We start from the raw sequence: 14,896 nt of genomic DNA, 5'->3' as shown, positions 1-14,896 counted from the left end.
ACACATACATACACACACACACACACACACACACACACACACACACACACACACACACATATATATATATAATTACAAATGTATTTATTAATATATATGAATTGTGTATATAATTTATGATTATTTATGTTTTATTTATTTAACATATACATATAATAAATGAAACTGTATGTAGACGGAATCTGCTATGAATATATATATGTATATATAGGGGCGTTTCCTATGGGAGGCAATGCCTCCTCAAAATATTGGATGAGAAAACATTTGTAGTACAAAAATAAAACAACGCAAATATTACAAAATATAACATTAAAAAGTGTATAAATCACTCGTTTTTCTAAAGAAACATTGTCAACAGTGACACCAGCAGGTAGAGTTACAGCAGGAGTCCGCGTCTCTCTCGCCTCCCCTGAGCCCATTGAGTTTTAACAGACCCCTAAAGCGTGCTGTGAGTTTGGTTGGGGGTAATTGAGAATGAATGGGGGAAAATCACGTGAGAGGAGGAAATGCCTCCATTATGATATGATTGGATCTGACTGGTTATGTTCGGCTGTGATTGGTTCATGCGATAAATCCCGTCTCGTGTTCGTGCGCGTTCCGCGTTCGGGAATCAGTCTGAATGCACAATATGGCATTAATGTGAATACTAATTTAAAAAGTAAATAAACAACTCACACACTTAAGCACTTTGTTGGCATAAAAACATGTTCTGTGTGAGTTTTTAGTGAGTAATCAGCTTGGTGAAATTTAGAGTAAATATTTGTGTCTGTGACCAATATTTACCAAGCTTTGATGACCGAAGATCTGAAAAATTCAAAAATAGTTAAAAGGTAACTATTAAAAAGAATAGCTGAACATAAGTTCACAAATAGAATATATTATTTAAATTGTTACTGCCTTGAGTTATTATTTTGGAATAAATGTAAAATGCTTAAAAACACTAACTTGATGAGATTCATACTTGGCTTTATTAAACGGAATATCGATTACATTGTTAATATAAAAAAAATATGTTTTTTAATTTTTCTGATAGTGTAAGTAATTTTTATTTAACCAAGAAAATGTGACTGGGACATGAATTTACATTTGATTAAAAAAAAAAAAAAACTTTGCCTCCTCATTTCAGAACACCATCACACACCACTTACTGTACAGATAGATAGATACTGTAATAAAATAATATAGAAAATCTAGAAAATAATATTTACAGTTATTTTAGAATTTATTAATATTTTAACTTTTTTATTTCACATATAATGAATGAATCTCCATTTACATGGATTCTGCTATAAATTAATTCATCAATTAATAACACTAATACTATACACACACAAACACACACACACACACATGCATTAACTGTAATAAAATAAATATATAAAAAAAAATATATAGAACACACACCTTGGTGAGCTGTTTGAGCTCCAGGATATCAGTGTGTCCTCCTCCGCTTAAGATCCTCTGCCTCTCTCTGGCCACATCCTCATCCTCCTCTCCGATCGGCTTCAGCTTAGTGCTGACCGGCCTATTAATACCAAAACAGATCATTTATTACATGCATTTAAAACAGTTTTTACTTGTATTTAAAAATGTTTTGCATAGTGAGGCATGAAAGGATCATCACCTGGCCTTGATGCAGAAACGGTACTGGATAAGGACGGTGATGCAGAAGAAAATCACGCCCTCTACGGCCATGGCAAAGAGATTCTTGCCCACCATGTCCCACGCCAGAGGAGAGCGGAATCGATTCTCACCTGAAAACATTCAGAAACAACATGTCAGAAGTTGCAGACCCAGAGTTCATGCACAACTGATTTAAATGGCGGAGGTAAAGACATAATACTCTAACAAGCATAAAAATACACAGAACACACAAATATGGGTTAAATATTTTACATTTTCAGTCAGAGTCCAATTAGACTGAACTATTTTTATCAATATTTTTCGGTACTGAATGAATTTGTTAAAAATGCTTTTGAAATCCTTGCCTACGAAGGCACATCACTAGGTTTTGGAAACAAGCCAAGGTCTACAGACTAAATGCTGCTTTATTCGGCCCTGATGTCTTTCTTAGAATGTGATTATGTTCAGAGGAAAACATGTTTGAGCAGCTACAGTCCTATGCATTTCCATGGAAATAATCCAGGACATGTTATGTCCACAACTAGATGTCACTTTGACCCGGGGCCCCTAACCAATTATTTAAACAATATCTGGGGGAAAACACTTTCAACTCCCTGTTCAGTTAGGGTGGAAATTCTAAATGAACATTCTAAAAAGAACATTTCAATTAGGATTTGATTAGCTATTTTGAATAGTGTATTTGTGAGAATGGTACACACCAAATCTCTCCAGAGCATCAGCCATAGCTTGGTTCTTCACCATGTCAATCAGACCTCTGCCCAGACAGAAGTGAGGGAAGATCAGGAACACGTTCTTCAAGATGTCGTTGATGCCACCAGTCTCCTGGAAAACAATGAGGAGAAACAGCCACAGTTCATTTAGCGTTTCTTTTGAGTTAGATTACATTACTTATAAGACGTATAATCAAGCACAGCTGTGAAATATGAACTTACGTTGCTGCCGAAAAGCTCCAGGACAAACGTGGACACACTGCCATTTATCCCAATGAGGATGTTAACGCTGGTCAAAACCACATACGCTGTACTGGGAATCTTAAAGAAGAATGATGCTGGGTACATCAGGGGTGTTATGGACCACCTAGACGGACACAAAGAAATGCACACATGGCCAATGCTTTCATATAATGACATATTTTTGGAGATATCATACATGTAGTCTATAAAAGTCTGCAAAAGTTTGGGGTCGGTAAGATTTTTCTAAAGAAGTCTCCTATGCTCAGCAAGGCTGCATTTGTTTGATCAAAAATACTGAAAGTTCAAAAGACAATTTTTTTAAATAGAAATCTTTTGTAGCATTATAAATGTATTTTCTGACACTTTTGATCAATCTAATGCATCCTTGCTGAATAAAAGTAGTGTATACTACATAGTAAGGGCTACTAGACAGATTTTCTGCCTCTTACCCATAGAGCAACAGCAGGAGGGCAAGAACAGGAAGATTGGTAGAGGACACGTAGGCCTCTTGCTGGAAACAGACGAAGATGATGATGACCAGGGTCGCTGGGACAATGTAGTTGCACTGAAGGACAAAGATGCAGTCAGTCAAATGGCATTTGAACAGATACTGACACATTTAGAGTAAGAACATTTTACAAGATCCTCACCATGTCCCAAACAAAGTTGGCCAGCCAGTAGAGGAAGGGCTGCACTCCACTGATGAACTGCATGTGTTTGGCTTTATTCACTCTCTCCTGGATGAGGAACACAACAAAGCTGGCCGGGACGAAGGACATGGCGAAGATGACACAGATGGACACCAGCACGTCGACTGAGGTCGTCATTCTGGGAAGCAGATGGGGTCAAAGGTCAGAGATATCAAGACTGTTTGGGTAAATGGAGTGGAGCATGAACTGCGCTCATGGTTACTTACAGCGCCACCTGTGAGAGCTGCTCTTTGGTGAGGTTGAGTGGATGGTTGAACGCTTTGATGCCGAATTTAGACCGATCCAGGCCGGGGGGCAGATTAGCACGCAGGACGGCATTGTTCATGACATTGAGGAACCCTCCGATACTGTGCCAGCCCTTATTATTGAACCAGATCTGCAATAGGACACAATCATGTCACTCTTCTTGCTCTTATAGACCAACAAACGCCCTTAAAGCTCCTTGACATTGTGCAATCAGCAATGTTTATGAGCTCTGGCATAATAATAGACTGTCCAATCTGCAAAAATAGATTAACTTAGGCCTCAACTGACTGTGACAACGTAGCATTGTGTCAGTCTCTAACAGCCTCCATCTCTTAAAGACTTTCATATCAAAGACATTAATACCACTGAATACATGTATTTTCTTTTTGCATTTTTACACACACATTTTTTATGTATTTTTTTTACATTTTATTATTATGTACTTGTAGTTCTTTATTATATATCATGCAAATATAATAACTACAAGTGCATTGCATATACAACTTACACTAACAATTATACTGTGTGAATATTTTTTGAAATATAAAAGTATTTTATATACACACACACACACACATATAAGTATATATATATACATATATATATATATATATATATAATTTTATTATTATTGTAAGTTATTTATGTACTTGTAGTTCTTCATTAAATAATATAGATAGTTAGTTATATATTATTATTATTTAAAAATCAATAATATTAGTCATTATAGACCAAAAACAGGGACATAAATACCTCAAAAAACCTATTTATATAATAGCGCCTTAAGTTTAGCCGATTTTCTACTAGACAATAACTAAAGCTGCGCATAAATCGTGTTAACACTCACTGCCAGGAAATCTATTGATTGATTAATTGCGCCAAGATACATTTACATAATCATGTACTTGTAAGTCTTGTAAAGTCTTTATTTCACAACTTGTATAAAGCTTTCATCATGACTATGGCAAACGTGACATGTACTGTATGTCTGTATGGTCAGGCAAATACATCCAGTCAGAATGCAGTGTACTCACCTTCACATTGTTCTTGGTATCGAGACCTCGGATAAAAGTCGACAGGCTTGCCAGAAAGCGGTCAGCTGCGGTTCCCTGCGGGTTGCAAAATTAAAAACGGGGTTAAGGCAGGTCAATCCCAGACATTTGGCAACAACTGCTTTAATGTTTATGAGCCCTTGCTGGTGTTTAAACATCAGTCATAAACGTAACGCAGGTGACATACCGCTTGAAGACTGAAGCGGTTACGAATGTGAGAGATGGCATCAGTGATCTCATCTCCAGAGGGGAGGGCCTGTGAGTTTCTCGCACCCAATGAGAATCCACCATACCTGTAAAACAGCCAATGAGAAAGAGATTTGAGGCCCAGCTCTTCCACTGGATTATTATTACTTTCCTCATCATACCAGATCTGAACTAATAGGTATACCTGAATTCGTTGACCCAGAGCTTGTTCTTCAAGCTGAAAAGACAAAACAACCCAATAAAGAGTTAAAGTGCTGCCATGAGAATGAAAAAAAAGGATTAACAAGCAAGCCTTTATTTCTGGATTGGCTTAACTCACCTTTTCCCAATAATCTGTGCATATGTTTTCACCAAGTAGTCTGAAATGTTTCTGCCTGTCAGATTCTGCAAGGTTTCATCAGCGGTGACTTTGATCTAAGGAAAATTAGAAGAGAAGTTCAATGAACACAATGTCATGCTGTCGTTGAAACATAATTGTGTAAGATTAAATAATATTGTTATAGAAGTACAATATTTGGTGAATATGTCTACCTGAGGCGGTGGCAGACCACCTGCTCCTGCCGGACACTCCGGAAGCATCTTTTTCCTTCCTTCACAACTGCACTCACACAGAGGCGATGGGTTTTCCATACTCCAGTTCCCTTTTAGGAATATGTCCTGAACGGTCTCAGGAACCTCTGGAACCATCCACTCTCCATCTTTAATCGCACATGATTTGCTACTGCTCACACACACACACACACACACACACACACACACATTTAATTCTCCCAAATTTATAAAAACTTATTGGATACTCAAATATACGTGAGCCTGTTTCCGCCACACACACACAAAAAAAATAGGCAATTGCAACTTTTTAATCTTACAATTCGAACTTTTTTCTCGCATTTGCGTAATATATAAAAATTGCAATTGCTAGTTATAGAGTCAGAATTGTGGAATATAAACTTGCAATTCTGACTTTTTTCTCATAATTATGAGATATAAATTGCGAGTTTTAAAGTCCAATATTTTCTTAAAATTGTGAGTTTATAACTCACAATTGCATTTAAACTCGCAATTCTGACTTCTATTTTTTTTTCTCAGAATTGTGACTTTATATCAAGCAATTCTGACTTCAATAAATATCTTGAAATCGCAGTCGCAATTACCGTTTTTATTTTTATTCAGTGGCGGAAACAAGCTTCCATCAAAATCTTTATAGATAACCTCTGTACATAAATAATTGAAATAAAGAACTGGGACTTTAATTATAGGAATTTTCCTAGTTGATTGTCATAAGAATATTTTAGATGTGAATGTTTTCATTAACATTTTTATATTAATATTTTTTATTTACAACAGAGCAATATGGGGAAAAGCTTTGAGGGCTTACACAGTGTTTTGCTCATCTTTGCATTGTTCGTTGTAAGCCGGATTGTCCATCAGAGCTTCAAGTAACTTGTTTGTGTGTCTGTCCTCTGGCGCATCATTGCTGTAGTGAAAAACCAATCATTAGACTCTCAAAGAATCATGGGAATTAAAGTGCAGGCTCAAGTGAGTGGATGGTAGCGTGTACCTGATGAAGGAGAACTGCTCTTCATACATGCTGGGCTCCAGAGCGAGACTGGGATACTTTCCGAATGGAGGGACAATGAGACTGAAGACCAGAGCGATGCACACGAACACAGCGGGAAGCACAATCTGGAAATGTGCGTTTTTAAGGACATTACATTTTAGGAACTGCAAACAGACAACATAGAAATGCTCTGTATAATATAATATGAAGACCATACCTGAGCAAAGAAACCTTTCCGGGAGCGTCGGGCGTACAGGAAGCGTTTCCAGAGCAAAGCTACAAACTGCTGTCTCTTCAGACTCCAGCCCTTCACCTGGTACGAACCTTTACCATCAGCGCCGCCTAGCCAGTCCGTCTCACGAGATTCTGCAGGTGCACATGTAACCAAATATGAAACTCGTAATAATGTTTTTCATATTTCATGTCTTACAGTAAATAAGCACAAGGAATAGTAATGTATTTTCATTCATATACAAAATAAAAATACATATATATAAAACTAATGAACAAATTAATCAGTTTCAAACTGATTTATTGAAACAGACCGTTTGAACTAAATAACAGAATTAAAATACCCCCCCCCCCAAAAAAAAATTCATAATAATCATAATACAATTGAAATATATATATATATATATATATAAACCATTTTTTATATTACATGCTTTTAAATAAAATAAACATTAACAATTTGTTAATTAACAACTTCAATAAAATAAAATTACAAAAAAATATATATATTTTGTTTAATTGCCAAGGCAGTATTTCTGAATTTAGTTCTAGTTTTAGTAAAAATACTTAAAAAAAAATCTGACATAAAGATGAATAAAAACTAAAAAGACATAAAAAAACGAATAAAAACAACAAACACAAACAACAAAATCCCTAAAACTTTAACATTTAATTGAAAACAGAAAATATAAAAGTAAAAATGAATTCAAAATATTTTAAAATTCTATAATAGAACATTAATGATACTAAAATAACACATCATAAAAATCTAAATGGAAATACTGTCAAAGCTCTAGAACATATATGAACTGACATAAAACTTCAACACATGAGATGATGGTTCAGATTTAAATATCTAATATCTTTAAATATTTAAAGCAAGTGGGATGGATGAAGGATGGGTAAAGTAACTACCTGGATCACCTTCTGAGTCATTGAAATCAAAGTCATCTTCAGTGAAAGGCTTCAGGCAGCTCTGATGGTCACCAAAAGCGTGTCTGCGGTGCCTGCGTGCAGGTATAATCCCATCTGATCCACAACAAAACGGGAGAAACACAGTAACTCATGCGTTGCTAAAGACACTATTGCTAAATGTTTACACGAAACACTGACAACAGAGAAAGTAAAATGTGTTCGGTTTTACCTGACATCTCAGCATCAACACCATTGTCCTCTGCCACTTTGAGGAAAATCTGCTCAAAATAATCAGAAGCACAAACCAATTATATTGACTTTCTTGAACAAAATAAACTGAATTCGAATGATTTCAATAATATGTTACCTCCTCCAGGGTTGTGTCAGAGATGCCGTAGCTAGAAATACCCAGGTCAGTGAGCCGGTCGTCGATCTCATGGAAGAGCTCCACAAACGCTCCGTCTTTGGCCGACTCGTAAGGCAGAACGTAAGTGATCTCGTGCCCGAGATCTTCAACCAGTCTGGCTGTAGGAACGTGCTTGAAAATCACATTGGAGATCAGGGAGACATCTGGAATATGGAAAGAGTTGAGAAAACATTCAAAATGTGTGTATGACTAGAGCTTTGCTCCAAAACAAATAATGGGTTTGCAATAATATGGGGGTGAGCAAATAATAATTTTTGGGAGAACTACCCCTTTAAAAGTTTATTAACTCTACATATCAGTGTTATTTTAGTATTATTTATAATATTCATATTTTTAATTAGACTTAGATTTTTATATTTTTCATTTTCATTTTAAAGTGCCCCTATTATGGGTAATGAAAGGTTCATATTTTGGTTTTGGGAGTCCCCAACAACAGGCTGACATGCATGTAAGGTCAAAAAAACACTCAAAAACACTTATGATATGCATTTATTTTTACATTATTTGCTCAACGACTCCCAAACATTCGTTTAACGATTCATTTTTCCAAACCGCTAATCTGCAGTGATTGGTCTCATTTTCATTGCATCATGCATGTAATGCCTGAAAAAGCAGCGTTTGTGAGCGCAGTGCTGCTTTGTGTACAACATTACCGGGGAAACCGCTATATTTATCGCTCCAAAAGCTGCCCCTAGTGGCAAAGAATGAATTTGCATTTTCATTCAGACCAACGGGAAAAGACCAACAAGTGGGCGGGCAATATGCTAATGTTTCATGATGAGGTCAACATGAAACGGCTTGGGATTCGTTTTAAAAACGACTCGTTTCAATGATTCAGAGTCGACTCTTTCTTTTGAGAGACAATAACTTCATACACGGTGCACTTTCAGATTTAAAACTTTGCAGGATGTTTTCATTCACTTAGAGCTGTGTTACACACTGCATGAAAGGTCATTTTCAAAAGTCCATAATAGGGGCACTGTAATTTTAGATTCATTTTCAGTCATTTTCATATGTACTTTTGTCATTTTTATTAGTTTATCAGTCTATTTTTCTATTAAATATTTATAATTTATTTTTAAATTAATTTTATTTCTAGGTTAGATTTATATATTTTTTCGTTGTCCATCTAATATTTAGTTTTAATTGATCTTAATTCCACTTTTAGTTGTAGTTATTTATTTTAGTTAGTCATTTTAGTGCTTCAGCTTAATCTCATTTCAGTTAGTTGCCAGCGCAACATTTGTCAACGCAATATTTAGTCTTATTTTATCTTTATTTCACTTTTAGTTTTAGTATTAGTTCATTTTTAGTTTTTATTTTAGTAAGTTCAGCGATTCAGCTTAAACTTATTTCAGTTAGTTGCCCATGAACATTTCAAATTTTTGCTTTCCATTTAATATTTCGTTTAAATTTATTATTATTTCACTTTGAATCTTTGTCCAGATGTATTTGAGTTAATCATTTTAGCGATTTAACTTGTTTCAGTTTTAGTTTTATTAAGTTTTCCACCTAACATTTATATTAATTTTACATTATTTTAGACCAGCTTTATTTTAATTAACAAAATAGTTCATAGTTATCGATAATAACCCAGCTATATACCTATGGTGGTGGCTTCACTTTCATGGTCGCTGCCCAGTCCAGCATCAGAACTGCTCTCAGATACACTGTCCTCCTGCAGAGACGATGAAAATCACAGAATATGGCACCAAGAAAACGTAAGACTGAGTCAGTAATATAAATATAGAGATTAGCAATCTACATATTAAACCTTAGTACCTTCTTGAGACTTCCTTTGGAGTAGGAGACAGTGCTGCTGGAGGTGCGGCAGGAGCTTGCGGAGAGATCGAAGTCCTTCTTCACCAGCGTCAGGTAGTATCCCGTCCCCAGCTGGGTCTTGAGGAACAGAGAGGAGCCCACACAGCACAGCTTCCCGTGGGAGATGATAGCAATGCGATCCCCCAGGATATCAGCTTCGTCCATGTGGTGGGTGGACAGGATGATGGTGCGTCCTAGAGGTAAAACCATACGGTTTAATGGACGTTTCAGGAAGACCAACACGACGGTGCTCGCTAAAACAGAATCTGCTTACCTTGACGATATTTCAGCAGCAGGTCCCAGATGCCCCGGCGAGCGTAAGGATCGACCCCAGCTGTGGGCTCATCCAGGATCACGACCTTTGACCCTCCAACAAACGCCAGCGCTACTGATAACTTCCTCTGCATTCCTCCTGTAAGGACCAGAATGACTGTTCATTCATTCTAGTCACAGTATACGAGTAATTTTATCCCACAATATAGTTTTTTTGCTGATAAATCAACAAAAATGGTTCATAGACTACTGTTTTTTTTTATTTTTTAGAAATTACTATTTTTGGAAAGAAATTATATGAATTTTATTTAGCAAGGATGCATTAAATTGATCAAAAGTAACAGTAAAAGCATTTGTAATTTAACAAAAATAATTATATTTCAAACAAATGCTGTTTTTTAAACTTTCTGTTCAACGAATCACAGAAATATTAATCAGCACAGCTGTTTTCATTGATAATAATCAGAAATGTCTCTTGAGCAGCAAATCAGCATATTAGAGTGATTTCTGAAGGATCATGTGACACTGAAGACTGGAGTAATTATGCTGAAAATACAGCTTTGAATCACAGGAATAAATTGCATTTTAAAATATATTCAAATAGAAAACTGTCAATTGTAATAATATTTCACAATATTTCCGTACCCGAGAGCTGGCTGGTTCGAGATTTGCGTTTATGAGGCAGGCCGAGGTCCATCACGATCTGCTCCATCTCTGATTTCACCTTCTCCTCAGGCAAACCCTTCAGACGTGCATAAAACCAGATGTGCTCCTCCACGGTGAGCCTAGAATACATGCACGAGAACATTAGATTTAGAGCTGCTATTATTCATCTTGCATACACTTTTATAGTTGCCAACGTACATGCTAAACAGGACGTTATGCTGGGGACACATGCCCAGGTTTTGACGAATAGTGTTCAGATTGGTGCGGATGTCTTTGCCCTGGATGTAAGCTGTGCCGGAGGTGGGTGGAAACAGGCCAGTGAGGATAGACCTAAGAAAGCAAGAAATATTGATCTTATCTTAATATCATCACAGTATTAACATCAGACATAAAAAGATCTTGTGCTGAGTTGTCGTACATGGTTGTGGTTTTCCCAGCACCGTTGTGCCCCAGGAAGGAGGTGATCTGACCCTCATAAAAACCCAGAGTCAAACCATCCACTGCCAGTTTGCCGTTGCTGTAGACTTTCACCAGGTTCTCGATGTAAACACCTGGATCCAGATGGGCCGGTTCTTCTTCAATGCATACAGCTAAAAAAATCGATCAAACCGCACATTTGAGTCTTTACACTAAATATTTAGATTTTACATGTCCACTAACGTAAACTAGAGCTTTCTAGGAAATTAATCCATACAATATAAATATAATATATTATTTAAATGCATATATATAAATTTTTTTCCAAATCTTAGACATTAGATACCTTCAGCATTTTCTTTCTTGTTGGTCGGCGTTGATGTAATCCAACCACATTTCTCTCCACACCAGTATGACTTGGTGAAAGGGAAATACCAGGGTCGTGGGATGCCATATTGACCTGTGAGAGTGATGTTTTTACACCATGAGAAACTTCCCAAAGCCGTCCAGTGTCTTGCAATTACACCTTTTCAAAAAGCCACTTACCTGGAAACACAGCTTCAATGTACCAGGTCATGATGGCGTACAGTACAGAATCGAAGAGCATGAGCGAGATGGAAGTGGTGAGACTGTAGCTGTCCTCCTGCATGGGGCTGGAGAGCAGGTTACTCCACTGGATGCCCACACCCTGCTCCTCGAACAGAGCAAAGTACTCACAGCCGAAGCCGAACGCCACCGGAGACAAGAGGCTCTGAGGAAAGGGAGACCGAGGCGTTCAATACATGATGTGAAACATCCATAAACAGCAACGGTCAGGGGTGTAAAAATTTAAAAATTTTAATAAAAAATAGAAAATAAGATGAAAATAAATAATAAAAATGTATTAAAATAATAAAAGTAAAAAATAAATAGATTAAAATAAATAAATAAAAATTTGAATTTAACTTAAAAAACGATAAATAAAACGCAGCTTAAACAAAAAAATAAAGCATTTGATTAAAATAACTAAAAATGAAATAATAAAAAGATTAAAAATAATACAAAAAATAAAAAGTGTAACAAATAAATAAACAAACATAAGATTAAAATAATATTAAATTAAATATATAAAAATTTGATTCAAATTAATAAATAAATAAATAATAAATGAAAAAATTTGGAATAAAATACATATTTAAAGTTAGATTAAAATAACAAAATAATAATAGCTCAAATTAAATCAAATTTGATTACAATAATAAAATATATTTAAATAAATCAATACATTTGATTAAAATAAATATGCAAAAAAGATCAATATAAATAAAAAAAAAATTGATTGAAATAAATAAATTAATAAATAATACACCTACAGAAAAAAATTATAATTAAGACATCTTTATAATCTAAAACAAATTCACAGTATAAACTGGGTCTTTATACAACTATACAAACTATATCGATGCTTCCCACAAGGATGAACAAATTTGGAGGTAAAATGCATCTAAAAGACTGAAAACCCCTGGCATTGAGTAATTGCAAAAGGCAAAGCAATTGACATTTACAAATAACATTCACACTCACCACTACTACTTTGGCACCAAAGCCGATGTAATCCTGCCAGGCCACGCAAAGCACATAGGGAAGATAGAGGGTGAAGTATATGATGCCCCCGCAGGCCGCGGCAAGGTTAGCACGGGAGAAGAGCGTGCTGATCAAGAAGCACTGCATGATGGTCACAACGGCAAAGGAGGCCAGGAACAAGTAGACTACACCAGGATCACTGTACGGCAAGAGATTCCCCATCTGAACAAAACATGAGAAACAAAACCAAGTTAAATTGTTGTTAGGCTTATATTTTTATATCAGTCTGTGGCAATACATACCTTCAGGATGAGCACCAGTAGGGCGGCGCTGATGAGCAGTGGGATCAGACTACTGATGAACCAGCTCAGCCACAAGATGCCATTATCCAAACCCATAATCCTCATGGTCTCCTTGAGCCGTGCTTCCTTCTCGTACACCACACCCTTAATGATGATGGCCACCGAGTACATCCAGGCCAGAGTCATGAACAGAGGCATGGAGCGGCTCATTACCTGCAGGAAGCTAGGGCAGAGCAGACAGGATGGGTTAGACCTTCAGCATGAAGATAAATGATTTAGTATGACTGTTTCATAAGATATCTAGCTAAGACACCTAGTTTTGGGCAAAAGCAACATCATGTGTATCTCATAATTTCATAATGCACTGAAGTGTAGTTAATAATTAAGCATTTTACCCAGTATGTGTTTGTATGCTTATTATAATATCACATTCTTAGCTTGGCAACATGCTAATGCTAAACTGTACTGAAATCAATCAAATAGCACACCAAATTTACTTCAGTTGGTATAAGATAACTTAGTCGTTGGCTGACCAGGAGTTTTCAAACTGGGGTCTGCAAGGGATTGCTAGGGAAAATTTTGCATAAAATTTGCATAAAATAAAAAATAAAAACAGCATAAAAAATAAATAAAAATAAATAAATCATAAAAAGGATTAAACTAAATAAAGAAAAAATTGATTAAAATAAATAAATAATTAGATATAAATAAATAAATAATATAAATATTTTTAAACTTTAAAGTAAAATAAAAAAATGGACAGACTTGTAATTAAATAAATTAACAAATAAATAACAACAATTTGAATAAAATAAATAAATAATAAAATAAAATAAATACAAATTAGATTAAAGTAAAATTAATAAAAATGTATTCAAATTTAAATAAATAAACAAATAATAACACCAATTTTATAAAAAATTCTAAATAAATAAATACTACAAATTAGACTTAATAAATAAATAAATACATTTCGATTTAAATAAATACATAATACAGCTAACAATACTATAGTGAGCAGCCAAAACCCATAATTTAATATAACAGGAAATAAATACTTTTCAAATAACTTTTTAAACATATTTATAATATTTATAATATTTTTCACATAATTTGAAAATACACATGAATATATATAGCTGCCTTTTAGAATTTTAGGATGGGGATGCCTTGACCTAAAATTATCATATTTGGGAATATGAAAAGATATGCATCTAAAAGTTTGAAAACCCTTGCATAATACAGCAATGCAGCTCAGCACAGAGCTTAATTGTTACCGATTTGATTTTGTATGAAACAGTGAATGCGACCTGATCATGAATGCACAGAATTGAATTCAATTCAAAGACTGTTGAATGCTGTTTCTTACATGTCGTCCACATAGCAGGGATAAGGCATCTGCTGGATGTAAACTCCCGTTTTCTCCTTGCTGCCGGTCAGAGCTCGTATGATCCCGTGTTCAATCACGTCCTGCAGGTAGGAGAAGCCGCCCCAAATATAGCGCAGGTCTTCAAACGGGTCCGCTCGAGGACCGGGATCCCAGTACCTACAGCGAAACACAACCATCAGCTCTCAAAGACTTCAGTTAAAATTCTGTTCCTTTTCTCTAGAAGCACACATTTGTAGTATATTTATATTTATATTTATAAAAACGTATGTCTCCTACCCATCCTTGATCTTGTTGGTGCGTTCCACATTATCGATGTCCATGCGGATCTTGTAGTTGACGTTGGGTGGCAGGTCAGACGTGTTGGCCTGCATGTCAGGAAACACTATCCCAGCCCAAAACTTGCGGTCATCCAGCAGATGCATGGACTTGTTTACCAAACGCTCCTCATTAGCCACAGGCTCCAGCTTATCCAAGTTCACACACTTCAGAGGAGAATGAAAATAAACAGTTTATCGGAA

The 14,896-nt window shown here is 35.7% G+C and overlaps 1 protein-coding gene across 5 annotated transcripts in view; it reads right to left on the bottom strand.

Annotated features, from left to right (window-relative positions):
• The window catches only part of abca1a (ATP-binding cassette, sub-family A (ABC1), member 1A), a 41,364-nt gene that overhangs the window by 5,902 nt on the left and 20,566 nt on the right, over window positions 1–14,896 (bottom strand). For 3 of the 5 annotated variants that reach the window (XM_016258291.1, XM_016258295.1, XM_016258296.1), the window contains 31 exons: window positions 14,655–14,860; window positions 14,358–14,534; window positions 12,989–13,211; window positions 12,687–12,908; window positions 11,670–11,874; window positions 11,470–11,583; window positions 11,125–11,296; window positions 10,905–11,036; window positions 10,686–10,825; window positions 10,042–10,179; window positions 9,729–9,961; window positions 9,552–9,624; window positions 7,887–8,089; window positions 7,749–7,797; window positions 7,520–7,633; window positions 6,591–6,739; window positions 6,374–6,498; window positions 6,191–6,289; window positions 5,344–5,533; window positions 5,132–5,226; window positions 4,997–5,029; window positions 4,793–4,898; window positions 4,588–4,662; window positions 3,514–3,683; window positions 3,248–3,425; window positions 3,047–3,162; window positions 2,577–2,721; window positions 2,343–2,466; window positions 1,625–1,754; window positions 1,405–1,525; window positions 784–804 (listed from right to left, as the gene is read on the bottom strand). In XM_016258291.1, coding sequence (XP_016113777.1) covers window positions 784–804; window positions 1,405–1,525; window positions 1,625–1,754; window positions 2,343–2,466; window positions 2,577–2,721; window positions 3,047–3,162; window positions 3,248–3,425; window positions 3,514–3,683; window positions 4,588–4,662; window positions 4,793–4,898; window positions 4,997–5,029; window positions 5,132–5,226; window positions 5,344–5,533; window positions 6,191–6,289; window positions 6,374–6,498; window positions 6,591–6,739; window positions 7,520–7,633; window positions 7,749–7,797; window positions 7,887–8,089; window positions 9,552–9,624; window positions 9,729–9,961; window positions 10,042–10,179; window positions 10,686–10,825; window positions 10,905–11,036; window positions 11,125–11,296; window positions 11,470–11,583; window positions 11,670–11,874; window positions 12,687–12,908; window positions 12,989–13,211; window positions 14,358–14,534; window positions 14,655–14,860 — 4,278 coding nt within the window. The remainder of the gene's footprint in view (window positions 1–783; window positions 805–1,404; window positions 1,526–1,624; window positions 1,755–2,342; window positions 2,467–2,576; window positions 2,722–3,046; window positions 3,163–3,247; window positions 3,426–3,513; window positions 3,684–4,587; window positions 4,663–4,792; window positions 4,899–4,996; window positions 5,030–5,131; window positions 5,227–5,343; window positions 5,534–6,190; window positions 6,290–6,373; window positions 6,499–6,590; window positions 6,740–7,519; window positions 7,634–7,748; window positions 7,798–7,886; window positions 8,090–9,551; window positions 9,625–9,728; window positions 9,962–10,041; window positions 10,180–10,685; window positions 10,826–10,904; window positions 11,037–11,124; window positions 11,297–11,469; window positions 11,584–11,669; window positions 11,875–12,686; window positions 12,909–12,988; window positions 13,212–14,357; window positions 14,535–14,654; window positions 14,861–14,896) is intronic. The other 2 variants (XM_016258293.1, XM_016258294.1) reach the window with 2 other exon arrangements.

This window comes from Sinocyclocheilus grahami, unplaced genomic scaffold (assembly GCF_001515645.1).
Source record: "Sinocyclocheilus grahami isolate Dianchi unplaced genomic scaffold, SAMN03320097.WGS_v1.1 scaffold1668.1, whole genome shotgun sequence".
Classification (NCBI taxonomy): Eukaryota; Metazoa; Chordata; class Actinopteri; order Cypriniformes; family Cyprinidae; genus Sinocyclocheilus; species Sinocyclocheilus grahami.
This window is presented reverse-complemented; position numbering and strand designations above follow the sequence as displayed.